General features: G+C 41.0%; 1 protein-coding gene across 1 annotated transcript in view; it reads left to right on the forward strand.

Annotated features, from left to right (window-relative positions):
* The window catches only part of prkdc (protein kinase, DNA-activated, catalytic subunit), a 32,745-nt gene extending 19,325 nt beyond the window's left edge, over positions 1-13,420 (forward strand). The window contains exons 51-86 of the mRNA XM_085418353.1: positions 279-410; positions 746-857; positions 1,046-1,170; positions 1,284-1,433; positions 1,904-2,077; positions 2,350-2,448; positions 2,588-2,798; positions 2,936-3,110; positions 3,217-3,420; positions 3,592-3,707; positions 3,850-3,981; positions 4,184-4,363; positions 4,465-4,673; positions 5,469-5,607; positions 5,777-5,965; positions 6,623-6,847; positions 7,044-7,152; positions 7,308-7,410; positions 7,511-7,673; positions 7,760-7,934; positions 8,039-8,238; positions 8,491-8,674; positions 8,856-9,016; positions 9,197-9,408; positions 9,502-9,589; positions 9,669-9,812; positions 9,973-10,180; positions 10,278-10,345; positions 10,431-10,651; positions 10,873-10,965; positions 11,083-11,184; positions 11,293-11,364; positions 11,455-11,656; positions 11,880-12,068; positions 12,613-12,752; positions 13,010-13,420. Coding sequence (XP_085274479.1) covers positions 279-410; positions 746-857; positions 1,046-1,170; positions 1,284-1,433; positions 1,904-2,077; positions 2,350-2,448; positions 2,588-2,798; positions 2,936-3,110; positions 3,217-3,420; positions 3,592-3,707; positions 3,850-3,981; positions 4,184-4,363; positions 4,465-4,673; positions 5,469-5,607; positions 5,777-5,965; positions 6,623-6,847; positions 7,044-7,152; positions 7,308-7,410; positions 7,511-7,673; positions 7,760-7,934; positions 8,039-8,238; positions 8,491-8,674; positions 8,856-9,016; positions 9,197-9,408; positions 9,502-9,589; positions 9,669-9,812; positions 9,973-10,180; positions 10,278-10,345; positions 10,431-10,651; positions 10,873-10,965; positions 11,083-11,184; positions 11,293-11,364; positions 11,455-11,656; positions 11,880-12,068; positions 12,613-12,752; positions 13,010-13,214 — 5,611 coding nt within the window. The 3' untranslated portion in view covers positions 13,215-13,420. The remainder of the gene's footprint in view (positions 1-278; positions 411-745; positions 858-1,045; positions 1,171-1,283; positions 1,434-1,903; positions 2,078-2,349; positions 2,449-2,587; positions 2,799-2,935; positions 3,111-3,216; positions 3,421-3,591; positions 3,708-3,849; positions 3,982-4,183; positions 4,364-4,464; positions 4,674-5,468; positions 5,608-5,776; positions 5,966-6,622; positions 6,848-7,043; positions 7,153-7,307; positions 7,411-7,510; positions 7,674-7,759; positions 7,935-8,038; positions 8,239-8,490; positions 8,675-8,855; positions 9,017-9,196; positions 9,409-9,501; positions 9,590-9,668; positions 9,813-9,972; positions 10,181-10,277; positions 10,346-10,430; positions 10,652-10,872; positions 10,966-11,082; positions 11,185-11,292; positions 11,365-11,454; positions 11,657-11,879; positions 12,069-12,612; positions 12,753-13,009) is intronic.
* Positions 13,421-13,822: the final 402 nt, after the last annotated feature.

Below are 13,822 nucleotides of genomic sequence, written 5' to 3' on the forward strand. Positions count from 1 at the left end.
AGGAATAAACACTTTCTGATGAGTTGTTCCTGAGTAAAGTTGTCTGTTGTCGACTCTAATTATGTCTTATGTTGTTATAAAAAGTAGGAAAAATGCTGCATTATTTTATCCTTTTGTTTATTTGAATTACAAATGTTGTACGGTCTCAAACATATTAACATAAATTATAAATGTAAATTTTTTTTTCTTGCATGTTTTTTTGTTTGTTTTTTGTTTGTTTTTAACAAAATGAAACTGATCTGTGGTCCTTGGCTTTCTCTCTTTTCTTGCCTTCTCAGTCTAATATACGAGCGATTTTGTGGCACTGACGCTAACAGCAAAGACAACTCTGTCGGGCTTCAGCTGCTGGGAATCATCTTGGCAAACAACCTCCCTGCCTACGATGCGTCGTGCGGAATTGAATATGAGAGGTAAAAGTTGCAAGTTGGAAGATGCAAGTTGAAATCAAAGTTGAAATCAGCAAGCAGGAAGCGAAAGGCAGACTTTGGTGTATTTTTGGCAAATCCTCCTGGATCTTTCCACAGTTCACAGCAATCACAGGTTATAATGGTTCTTCACCAAATTGTGCTCAAGGTCAGGGTTACATTTGTCGAGCAGTAATGTGTGAAAAGGATCGCGATCCAGATGAGCTACTATGCCACTGACATTATAGTCACATGTATATATGTGTGTTGTAGCTCATGTACTGCTGTGCTGCAAAAATATGATTTCTGTATGGTGTCCTCTTTCTTTTTTTCTCCTTCAGGTACATTCAGTCTCTCACCACCAACGTGTCCTATGTAAGATATAAAGAAGTCTACTCGGCTGCTGCTGAAATTATCGGCCTCATCCTGAAGAGCATGACTGATATGGGCGAGGTATGAACTTTTTCTAGTTTCGGTTCATTTATGCCTCGACCACATGTTAGATTTATTTTGACGAGTCTAAGTGTTTATCTTATGTTATCCTTCTCAAATCACTGAAATCCCTTTTTCAGTTTTATTGCAAGAATTGTTGTTTTTCCCTCACAAGTATGACTTAATTTTTTAATGTTTTTATTGCTTAGCAACATCAAGAACTTCTCAGTCTTGCTACAAGTAAGATAACAAATCTGAAGAAAAAAGACCTGGATGACAAGTTCATTATTTGTTTGAACAAAGTCTCCAAGCATTTTCCTCCATTTATGGATCGGTAAGTTTACAGTGCGAATTTATTTATTTATTTATTTTAGTATAATTTTCTAAATGTAATTATCAAGCTACCTTCCAAGCTTTGGTCTTCATTATTTTCTTTGTATTTTTCAGGTTTGTGAATTATGTGTTCTTCCTCCTGCCAAAGCTGCACGGCGTCTTAAAGACTAACTGCTTGGAGTGCGTTCTGAGCCGTGCTGATGTCATTCCAGACATCTTCCTGCAGCTGAAGATCACCGGCTTCATTCAGATGATGAACCATAGGCGAGTTCTTCCTTGCTGCCTCTCTGTTTAGTTCTCTTTTTTTATTATCATATCCACCATCATCATTGCAAAAATGTCAGAAATGATCACAGAACCCTATTGGGCCTCTGCAGTGGAGTTTTCTTTTTTTATACACGCCAACAGGGCCAAACATTTGAATGTGTGTTAGCGCAAGTAAAATCCTTTAATGGTGATGGAAGCATTAACCATACGGAATCAATGGGAATTTGACATTCAGGGCATTTTTTAAAATTTAGTTTGTGATCAATTAAATAACTATAAATGTGGGGTGGGTTAGCAGGTGATCTATATGCCTGGGTTCAGCTCCACCCGTCCTGTGTGCCATTCTCCCTGTTCTCTGTCCCTTCTTTCTTGTTATAAAAATAATAAAAGCCAAAAATAAATCTTACAAAATTAAAAGTGTAAATTAAGAGGTGCTGAACCATGTTCCTCCACATTTCTCTTTCCAGGGATGAGGCACGGCAGAGAGCATGCCTCGATATCATCCACAAGATTATTCCCCGTCTGACGCCGGTGGAGCTTCAAGAGCTGCTGGGCTCTGTTACGGCTTTCGTCTCTCATCCTTCTCCAGTCTGCAGAGAGCGGATGTACGACATCCTAATGTGGATCCAGGACAACTATGGGTGAGGCTTTTTGGCTTCCAGCCTCAACCAGATCATAGTTTACTATTTTTTGTTTGCCTTATTGGTATTTATTTGTTTGGAAATGTGCTGCCTCTTGGCCAGGACTCCCTTGAAAAAGAGGTTTTTGATCTCAACGGGACATTCCTGGTTAAATAAAGGTTAAATAAAAAATTAGTGTTTTCAGATTCGACCCACATAATGCCTTTGTACAGTCTTTTTTCAGTAGGATCGTCTGACCGTTTTATTCATGTGACATGTTATTTTTCTTCCAGCGATGATGAAAGCATGGAAGACAACACCTCACTGGAAATTCTCAATGCTGCTAAAGAAACACTGCTTCAGGGTTTGTCAGAAGAAAATCAAGGCCTTCAGTAAGCACCCAATATGACTTTTTTATCCCCATGCTAATATAATGAGATACTTTCCACAGTGGATATTTGTATTTTTTAAATTTATTTCATCTTTTGTCGACTCTTCTGATGTTGTGTACTCCTCGTTCCGTCTTTTCAGGCTGTATGTTTGTAACTTCTGGAGTCAGGAGAAGCGCCTCCCCACTGCGACCCTCAAGCGAATGTTGATGGTGCTCCGTTCTCTGTACTCCTGCAAAATAGAGAGGTGCTTTTTAAGCCTGGCCACCAATCTGCTTCTGGAAATGACGAGCCAGAGTCCGGACTTTAAACGAAACATGTTTGAGTATCCGCTGTCCGAGTGCACCTTCCAGGTCAGCTTTTGTGTTTCTTGGATTCATTTACAGAAAAGAAGAAGAAGAAACAACTTTATCTGTTTTGGGTTTTTTTTTATTTGCTTGTTACTAAGAAGCCTGATTTGTGAATATCATGTTTTCATTTCACTCTATAGGACTATGTGATCGATTCCAATTGGCGCTTCAGGAGCACAGTAATGACCCCCATGTTTGTTGAAACCCTAAGCTCTCAAGGCCCAGAGAGTGTGGCAGCATCTCAGTCTGGAGCGATGAAGGGAAAGCTCCGAGCCACGCAGACTTCATTAGAGTTCAGTCAGACACAAACACAAGGTACCGCTGTGTTTCAGTTTACCAACCTTCAACGCAACAAAGTACCTGTTAAAATGCTTTCCTTCATTTTTGAATATGCAGATTACCACAGCTGTGTTTTTCCCAGGTCGACGTACTGCATATAACTGGCTGACAGGCAGCAGCGTGGATACGCTGGCAGAGTACTCACTCGGCTCCGAGTCGATGTCGTCGTTGCTGGTGTTTGATAAGAAAGCAGAGAGGCGAACCGCAGCGAGAAGACCAATAGGAGAAGGCTTTGGGCTGAGGCGCCTCACTGCATCAACAGATGAGGTGGACAGCCGCACCAGAGGTTAGTTTGACCATCCACCTCAGTATTAACTGCATAGTATTAAATGTAAACTAATTTTTCAGTTTTTGATTAAAAAAAAAAAGCACCACCACAAACACATCTTGTTTCAGTAAGAAGAGACTAAAGCTTCACTCATTGGTTTAAATGTAAATTTTCACTTTGTATGAACAGCAGTAAATGAGCAGCGGGCTAACATCCTGAGACTGAGACGCAGGTTTCTGAAGGATCAGGAGAAAGTCAGCTTAGGTTTTGCCAAAAAGGAGATCCAGCATCAACGGCAGGAAAAGGTATCTACCGTGCTGGGATTCAACCAGGAGCCACTCAGACCAATCCGTTCATCTATAATGCAGATTTTCTGTGTTTGCTCTCGCTAACTTTCCAGGCCTGCGATAGACTCGTAACTATCAGTGGTTCTCTTGTGTGTCACAGGAAGAAAAAGCCAATCTGGCCCTTAGAAAAGAGGCTCAGGTGACTTTGTATCGTAACTACAGGGTGGGAGACTTTCCAGACATCCAAATCCCGTACAGTAACCTCATCGCTCCACTTCAAGCTCTAGCACAGGTAAGACTGCCAACGCCATCTGTTCAGACAAACCATAAACGGGCACATGATGAACCATATGATCAGACTTTGATTTTATCATAAACACTTCATAGACCAAAAATAGTTGCAAATGATGGGCCAAAATGAAGGGGGAAATTTTAAGGAAGAAATATTGTATGTAAAATGTTAAATATTACATTTTTCCCCTTGCCCTAACTAGAGAGACCCGATTTTAGCCAAACAGCTGTTCAGCTCTCTTTTTGCTGGTATACTGCAAGAAATGGCGAAACAACGGAGGCCAGAGGAGAGCGCGAGGATCAAAGAGGAGCTGCGGTCCAACATGAGCAACTTCCTGAGCAAGAGTACGCTCTGCTTTCCTCCGTTTATAGCATGTGTGCAGGTAAGAAACAGATTTGATAGTTAAACTCCCCTTTCTGTATTTAATATATTGAAGAAAATATATATAAATGTTGTATTTTGGGGGGCTTTTTTGTGTGCTAGGATATGTGCTACCAACATAAAGAGCTCCAACAGCTCAACCCAGCTTCCATCAGCTCCACTTGTCTCATGAGTCTGCAGCAGCCATCGGGCATCCTGCTGCTGGAAGAGGGTTTACTGCATGCTGACGGCCCCGCTGAACGTCCTGCCAAACGGTCACGAGGACACAAAGAAATCCCCCCAGACACCAATAAATGGATTAATCTCGCAAGGTATTGCAGTAATTGCTGCCTTACAGCTGAGTGTTATTCTTAATATTTCTTTATCTGATTTTTTTATTCTTCAAAATATTTAATTACATCAACGAACAAAATCAGAGCTATGATGTCACTGAAGGTCACAGGTTCAGGAGTTTTAGTTTGCTGATTGAGAGTGTCTGGAGTTTGTTTTGAAGTGGAAAATTAAAAAAAAATCAGTATAGTATTGTGTGTTATGATTTTGTGTCATAACATGGACACCAAATATCAATATTTTTCTGATATTTTGGACTGACTTCACTCACTCACAGAGATTGTTGAAGGTTTGGCAACAAGTACTGTCTAATTTATAAATGCAGACAGATTGCTGCATTTCCATCAGTCTGAATGAATCTGTGTCACAACTCGAGGGGACAGCTGGTTGTATTGTGGTTATATTCCTGCAGAATAGGAACGTTGCTGGGAGCAAATGTAATAGTTAAATGTGACTTTCTCTCCATGTAGACAGCAACACCTGTGACTTTCACTGATTTATCACAGTTAATTGCTGTAATATAATAAGTAGATTGCTTTTAACTGCAAACTAGACTAATAGTATAATGACTTTATCTTAAATAACGTTTGTTTCACTGTCAGTGTTTGCATGTGTTGACTGTCTCACTTTGCTTCAAAAAACAATATTCAGCATGTCACAAAATCACGGTAATATTGTATCAGGAGTGAAGTATAGTGATAAAGTTGTATCACGGGGTGTGTGGTGGTTGCCACCTCTAATATTTACTGTGCTGTTTTTCTCCCGCTGTTCTCCAGGCTCTACAAATCTTTGGAAGATTATGATGTTGTGCGTGGAATCTTTGGTGGTAAAGTCGGGACCAAATCCATCACTTGTACTGCGCTCCAAGCTGAAGCCAACACTGACTTTGCAGAGGCTGTGAAGCTTTACAATGAGGTTTGTTAGTCCAGTAGAAGCTGGTGGTTGAATCCCATATTTTCCCACCGGAAGGGAAGGAAACCATATTAAATATTTCAGGAAAACATATGAAGTAATATATGAAATCAAAGGGCACCAGGTTTCACCGGATTGCTTGCTGTTTGTTTAAACTCTTATATACTGACAGGCTCTAAACACCGAGAGCTGGCCTGATGGCGAGCCCACAGACAGTGAGAAGGACTTCTGGGAGATGGCTGCTATGGATGCATATAGTCATTTGACTGAGTGGAAGTCTCTTCAGTACTGCTCCACTGTGAACATAGATGAAAACTCACCACCCAACTTGGAAATGATGTGGTCAGAGCCTCTCTACCAGGTAATAATAACCCAAATGATTTTACAGTTTAGGAATTCCCACTCACCTGCAACTGAAGCCTGCATTTTTCCTCTGTTGTGGTAACTGATGGCTTAAATTGGAAACCTACATTTTGTAATCTATTCATTCATTTCGTGGCTTTCCAAAACTCCTTGAATGAAACACTGCCGCAGTGAATTAGGTTTAAAGATTTACTTTGCAGGGTTTGGGGCTGTTGATCTGCAGAAATAGAACATATTTGTAATCATGTTCCTTCGGTTTCCCTTCCTGAAGATAACAATCTTGGTTTAATTACCTTGAGTGAGCTATGCTATGCTATGTCCCTGCTATGTTGCCCCACTTTATTTCCACATTAGCCCTGTTTACACAAAAGTGGCTCTAGAGTGTTTCTCTTTTCTTTCTTTCTGTTTTTTTTAGCAGTTGTGGCTTTTCCTTCACGCTAGTAAGAGGAGACTTAGGGGTATACAGTTGGGTCCTTCTGCAACCTCACCACTAGGTGTCACTGAATCCTTAAAACTGTATCTTTAAAATTGAAAAGAAATGTGAGGCATAGCAGTGTAACAAAAGCATTCACAGCATGTTGTGACATTTTTGGTCATTTGATATCAAATCCATTCTTCAAATGTTTTGCTTCCCTGGCGATTGCATTTGTCCTAGGAAATGTACCTGCAGCACATGATACGCAGCATGTTGAAGCAGCTGCAGCGGGGCGAGCGGGACCAAACGCTCCTCAGCTTCATCGACAATGCCATGAAGTTGGAGGAGCGCAAAAAGCTGCTGGAAAGTCATTACAGCCAGGAACTCAGCCTGCTCTACATCCTGCAAGAGGACTACGACCGCGCCAAATACTACACAAACTACGCCATGCAGCTCTTTATGGAGGTCTGCTCTCACACTCATTTCTCTGTCCAGCACATTCGATTCTTTGATTTACAGAGAACAGTTTATTTCATAAATGAAATGGGGGGGGGGGGAAACGGTTATATATGTACAGATTGTTGCTGTTAACTGAATAAGCAGACAAGTGTGTTATCTAGATTAACTTATTACACATGCTTACTTCGTTTGCCTCATATAGAGTTACTCCAACGTGGATACACTCCTGACTAAAAGCCGGCTAACCATTCTGCAGTCAGTGCAGGCCTTGACCGAAATCCAGGACTTCCTGTTGTTTATTAAAGAAGAGGGTGAGTGGATAGTGGCTTTTTAAAATGTTTAAAATGTTTGTTTGGTCTTTTTACAAGATTTTGGAATATTTATTCCTAAAACTGTCTTTGTTTGAATTTTTATTTTTTTTCAAGCTCTGAAACATTTTTGCAATTTTTACAATTTTTTTTATTAGTGTCTTTGGACTCCCTCAAGCACCTCATCAGATCATGGACTGAACGGTATCCTGATGCTAAAGTGGACCCAGTGAATGTGTGGGATGATATCATTACATCTCGGTAAGAAGACTCTGCGTGCATATCTTTTTTTTTTTTTTTTTTTAAAGTAAAGACAAATAACAGAACCTGATACTACCTTATTTTTTTCTCTACGTTTCAGGTGTTTCTTTTTGGATAAGATCAGGGAAAAGCTCAGAGGCCATGCTCCATCTGACAGCATGGAGGTGGACGGCTCAGGTGACCCAGCGGGCGACATTGAGATATTAGTAAATGACTGCAAGTTCAACATGAAGCTACGCATGGCTGATGGAGCCCAGAAGCAGGTGAAGAAACAAGTGTGGATGTTCCTCTGTCTGTTCTTTAGCATGCTTTCCCATCAAACTCATCCTGGACAAACAAATGTTTTCAGAATAACTTCCCCGTAGCTGTGAAGCTGCTGAAAGAACTTCACAAAGAAGCCAAAATGGACAGAAGATGGCTGCTGCGGTGGGTCCACAGTTTTAGCCGCTACAGCCATAAACGGTGTCAGGCTCAGGGTCCTGTGGAGCAAATCAGCACCATGCTGAAAACCATCCCACTCCTGGGTGAGAAGGAAAAAGAATGCCACACAAGTGTCGAGTATTCAAAGCTTAAAGGCCTTCAGCTTTCTTTTTTGCCATATTTCATGTCAGCTCATTTCTCTCTCCAGAGGACCTTCAGGCTGACACTGACAGTCAGAGTGCTACAGCTAAAGTGTTCAGATACCAGAAGATTCTCCAGGGTACATCGTTCGACATCTTGGCCACAGCTGTAAGCAGAAGTCCGTCAGTCCTAGGAACTATCGATGCTGACAAAGCAGAGAGAGTCGTAAAGCTTTCTGGAGTTTCCTCGTCCAATGCAGATCCAAAGGTACTCTACTTTTTAGGAAAATACATTGTTTATAGTTGCTGGCTAGAGAAGAAACTTGCATGAATGACTAAACTGGGATTATAGTGGCAAAACTAATTGGATGTAAAGTGTTCTGCATCATTTCTGTGCTATATATGGGAATTGCAAAAGGCTCCACTTTATTCCACAGCAGATTATCACACTAAACCCTTCTTTGTAATTTTATACCAATTGAATGAACAAATGAATCACAAAAGCAGTTTTTTCCTGCAGAAAGTGGAAGTGGGATTGCAGTTACAGGCGCTGAAGTTGCTATGTGAAGCGACCAGAAAGGCCGACGAGGAGCTTCAGTCTTATTCTCAGGACTTTGTGGAGACTAGCAGCATCATAGAGACGTACATGACCTTGGCTAACTTCTGTGACAAACGGTTAAGAGAGGAGGAGCAGAGCGATGCTGGTGAGTAGTGACATTTCCCAGGAAGAGATTTGTTCAGATTGATGCAAAAAAGACCAACAGTGAGCACCCAGAGTACTTAATGTGATCAATACTTGGTCTTAACACTTTAGCTGTGTGCTGAAGACTACTGAGAGGATTATTTCCTCCCTCAAATGTTGGTTGCCATTGTTTACGGTTACAGAAACACAGTTTCCAGAGCTTCTGGTGCTGCCGATGCATGTAGTGGAAAACATGTTGAAAGCACTGAAGATGAATTCAGAGGAGGCTCGTCTCAGGTTCCCACGCCTGCTACAGATCATTGAGTTGTACCCGTCTGAGACGCTGGACCTCATGACAAAAGAGGTTGCTTTGTTAACAAAGAATGTCTTTAGTATGTCGAAACGTAATTCTGCTGATTATAAAAGAAAAATAATATATGTCCAGTAAACATAAAAAACATTGAAACTATTAGCAAATGTAAACCAAATACCTTAAAGCTTTGGGAATGCAGATGTTTTAATTGTGTCGTCTGTCTGTATATAGATGATGTCTGTTCCCTGCTGGATGCTGATTAGCTGGATCAGTCAGATGGTTGCTCTTTTGGACAAGCCAGAAGCTGTGGCAGTACAGCACTGCATAGAGCAGATAGCAGAGTGCTACCCTCAGGCACTGGTTTATGCACTCATGATCAGCAGTGAGAGCTACCAGTTTGAGGACTCGGCTACAGGACACCAGCAACAGGAGTTTGTCAACAGGTAAGTTTGTAGGTGCAGTTTTTTGGGGGGTCGGTGTTAAAAATATTTTTTCAAAAGCTTCAGTTTAATTTTATGAGCGCTGTGCATCAACAGGCTCAAGAGCATGCTGGACAAGGGAGGTGCTGTGAAGAACTTTGTGGATGCGCTTCAGCAGCTGACAAATCCTGAGATGATTTTTAAGGTAATGAGTGAAAGTTCAGACATGATTTCAATCAAAATGCCAGACGAAAACTGATTGTTTTCATTCTGTCCACACGCAGGATTGGTGGGATGGCGTAAGAAATGAACTGGAAAAGCCGACTTTTAACAGGAAGCAAATGGGAGACTTGTATGAAGAGATGCGGTCTATACTCGGAGACTGCAGCGCAGATAGTCACGGGATGTTTCGAAAGAAATTCATCAAAGTTTGTCATTTCTTTTCTTTTTTTCCTCTTTTTTTATCTCAAAAATATGATTCTCCAGAAATTTGTGAAATTAGGAGGCTAGTACAGATCATTCATCAGCAAGTGAAAAGAATATGCAGCTTCTAATCAAGAAAATATAATGTTATGCTGTTCCCTGCAGAAGTTTTTCAAAGACGTGGAGAAATTGTTGGGACCGAACGGCAAACAGCTGTTTGAAAAGAGGAAAGATAAAACCTTTTTGCAGAAAGTGGATGACCTGGCTGCATCCATGCGTGGATTTCAGAAGGAGCCAGGGAACCTGAAGGAATACTCACCTTGGCTGAGTGGATTTAAAGCAGACTCATTCAGAAATGAGCTGGAGATCCCAGGTTAAGAGCTATACTGATTAATATTGTTTGATTTATTTCAAACAGTCTCATCCGTTATGTTCTATCCACTGATGAGGCTGTGTTTTCTTTCTCGCAGGACAATATGACGGGAGAGCCAAACCACTGCCAGAGTATCATGCAAAGATAACCGGCTTTGATGAGAGGGTATGCACTTTAAAACAGGAAGAGTTAAACGGTTTGTTCTCGTCCTGGCTGTAAGTGTGAAAGTTCTCTGGGATCTTGCCTGCAGGTAAAGGTGATGTCTTCTATTCGTCGTCCCAAGCGTCTCATCATTCGTGGGGATGACGAGCGGGACCACCCCTTTCTGGTAAAGGGCGGGGAGGACCTCCGACAGGACCAACGAATCGAACAGCTTTTCGCTGTCATGAACATCCTGCTGAGCCAGGACACGTCGTGTTTGCACAGAGGCTTGCAGCTCCGCACCTATCAAGTCATTCCTATAAACACAAGGTGGTGGGCATGTCTGTGTCTCCATATCTGTCCCTTCAGTTCCACTTACACTGATTAAAGATTGAATAAAATGTTTTGTTTTTTTTTTTTTCTCTGATAAGACTATCCAGTAAGAAAAATTTATTTAATATTATAAGTATCATTTGGTTCTTGGTCCCATATTTAATTACTTAACAATTATTAGACAAAATATTAACTAACTAAGCAAATTATGATTACAGAATTGGTCTGATTGAATGGATGGAAAACACCTGTACTCTAAAGGAGTTTGTGCTCAACACAATGACTGAGGAGGAGCAGCAGAGGGCAGGGAGGTACAGTATATTTATTCCACCCTAATGCCGTGGCCCTGTGTTTGGTGAAGAACATGAAGTTCATCTAGTGTGTGATGAGTTTGATGATATGATGGCAGTTGTGTCTTTGTTTTAAAGTTCCATGGATGAGTACAACGCCTGGCTCTCACGCTTTGCACCAGAAAACCGAAAAGACAAAAATCGTGTGAGCGCTATTGCACTTTATGGTCTGGCCTATAAGTGAGTTACCTGAATTTTTACTCCTATGACACTGGGTTCAATAAATGCTCATAAAAAACAATTTGAATAATTTTAACAGACTTACACTTGCATTTCATTCTTTGCCAGGAAAGCAAAACGTGCCGATGCTGTCAACAACTTTATGAAAGTATTGCAGTGTGTGCCCAGCGATTTGCTGAAGTAAGTGGACTGCATGTATAGCATGACTGCTCGGGACATGGTAACACTTGCAGTAATAACCTTCATATTTTTCTTTGTTTTAAATTCTAGGAGAGCTTTTCTAAACATGTGCAACAGTCCGGAGGCCTTTCTGTCCCTGCGATCCCACTTCATTAGCTCTCACGCTTTGCTGTGCGTGAGTCACTGGATTCTTGGGATTGGAGATCGCCACCTCTCCAACTTCATGATAAATATGGAAACAGGGGGCATGATTGGCATTGACTTTGGGCATGCGTTTGGCTCATCCACACAGGTATATCCAGTGAAAGGAATGTTAACTCGCCTAAAGCAAAATGCCATAGAAGAGGCAATAAGTGATTTACACGTGATTGGGTTGGGAGAATTTATTGTCTGGTTTAGGTGTATGAATCTTACTGTCACCGCTGAGGTGACCGGCTGCATGAATGTGAAGCATGTCAGAAGGTGACCTACTGTACTGTTAATCTCTTTCTGTGCAATCCCGTATTTTCTCCCAGTTCCTCCCTGTGCCTGAGCTCATGCCTTTCCGGCTGACCCAACAGTTTGTGAATTTAATGCAACCCTTGAAGGAGTCCGGTTTGATCCAGAACATCATGGTTCATTCGTTGCGGGCCTACAGGGCTGAGCCAGACCTTCTGCTTAACACTATGGACGTGTTTGTCAAGGAACCCTCCCTGGACTGGAAGGTAACCATTGAATGAGTGGATAGATTTTGGATAATGTTTTCAATAGTGTTCATTGAGATTTTAATGCATCCATTTAGCCACAACTCTCTTAAGGTGTCGCCACATTATTCCAGTCAGGTTGAAGTCTGGACTTTTCTGGATTCGTTTCTTCCTCAGCCCTTCTCTTGAAGATTTGGGTCTGTGCTTAGGATCATTTGACTCTAGAATACAGAGAAGTTCATGGTCGACTCAATGACTGCAAAGTGCCCAAGTCCTGTGTTGTATCCAAAGCAAGTTCAAATCATCACCCCTCGACTTTGCAGACAGCACATGCTGAATTTTGGATACGGATCAAGATTGTATTATATACAACATGTGGCATGTTCTGTTTTCATTTGTGGCTCTTGGCCATTGTATAGTCTATTGTTGTTTTACAGTTTTTGTTTGTGAAATTGAATTAATTTAATTTCCCCCAATAAAATGTTGCTTGCTGTTGCACATTAAAGACTTTTAATCTGTTTTTCAAATTACGATACAAAAAAGTTGTGTTATTGTTATCATGCAGAACTTTGAGATGAAACAACTGAGGAAAGGAGGCACATGGACAGAGACTGTGAACACCAAAGAAATCAACTGGTATCCCTTGCAGAAGGTTAACTTTGCCAAGAGAAAACTGGATGGAGCTAATCCAGCTGCTATAACCAGGTAGATCATCAAATCATATTATGAAACGTCTAATAGGATTTAATTAACGTTCTATGCTAGTACAACCCTCTGTTTTTGACATCCATAATGATGGAAAGTCCCAGTACTCAACTAATGGTAACATTTTACTGAGTGTGTTGATTCATATTAGGGGTCATATCTGAAATCAGAAACCTTTATAATACAATTCAGTCACTGTTTTGTTATTCTCCAGCTTGTCTTGTTTTTGACTTGATGTTTTGGGTTTATTTTGTCAGTGAGGAGCTGAAGCTGGGTTTTGAGAAGGATGGTGCCTTCCCGGGGATGCAGTCGGTGGCTCTGGGCACTAAGGAGCACAACATTCGTGCTAGACTTCCAGCCGAAGGCCTGTCAGTGGAGAATCAGGTGGACTGTCTGCTAGACCAGGCCATGGATCCAAATGTGCTTTGCAGAGTTTGGGTGGGCTGGGAACCGTGGATTTGAGTCATTCAAAATAAATCACACGTTTAGAAACTGTATGCAAATGATTTTTAGGGCCTGAAAGAATCCTTTGATGTCAAATATGTTCTCTAATGCAGTTGTGGAAAACCTTTATATGCGTCTTGTTCTTTTTTTTGCCAATTTGCTTGGCAAAATTGTATGACGTTTGGAACAAAAGGAAGAAATAAAATTCTGTGGAAAGTGTGAAATCTGTAACTAATTTATAACTATACACTACAGCATTTATATAGTAATATTTTATTATGAATTCAGCCATGTAGTTATAATTCAGTTGCACAGGGCAGGTAATCAGAAAACTTTCCCATTAAGAACGGGAATTAATCAGATTAGAGATTTGACAGTTGAACGGGATAACTGATGATCACCCATTAGTTACTAATGGTAACTAATACCAGTCAAGTACCAGTCCAATCAAATTAGTTTCCTTAGAGCATTAGCCATTTTTTAAACAAGTTGCTGTGTTGACATCAAGACAAATGCTCCATACAAAACCTGGTGGAGTCAGGAAGGAGGCAGCAAATGGCAGGAACGGCTAACAATGCAACAAATAAGCACAAGTTGGCATCACAGGCCTAGTCATTGTTCATATG

The sequence above is a fragment of the Rhamphochromis longiceps genome, linkage group LG9 (genome assembly GCF_057381845.1).
Source record: "Rhamphochromis longiceps isolate RC_006_pf linkage group LG9, R_longiceps_female_GT1.1, whole genome shotgun sequence".
Lineage (NCBI taxonomy): Eukaryota > Metazoa > Chordata > Actinopteri > Cichliformes > Cichlidae > Rhamphochromis > Rhamphochromis longiceps.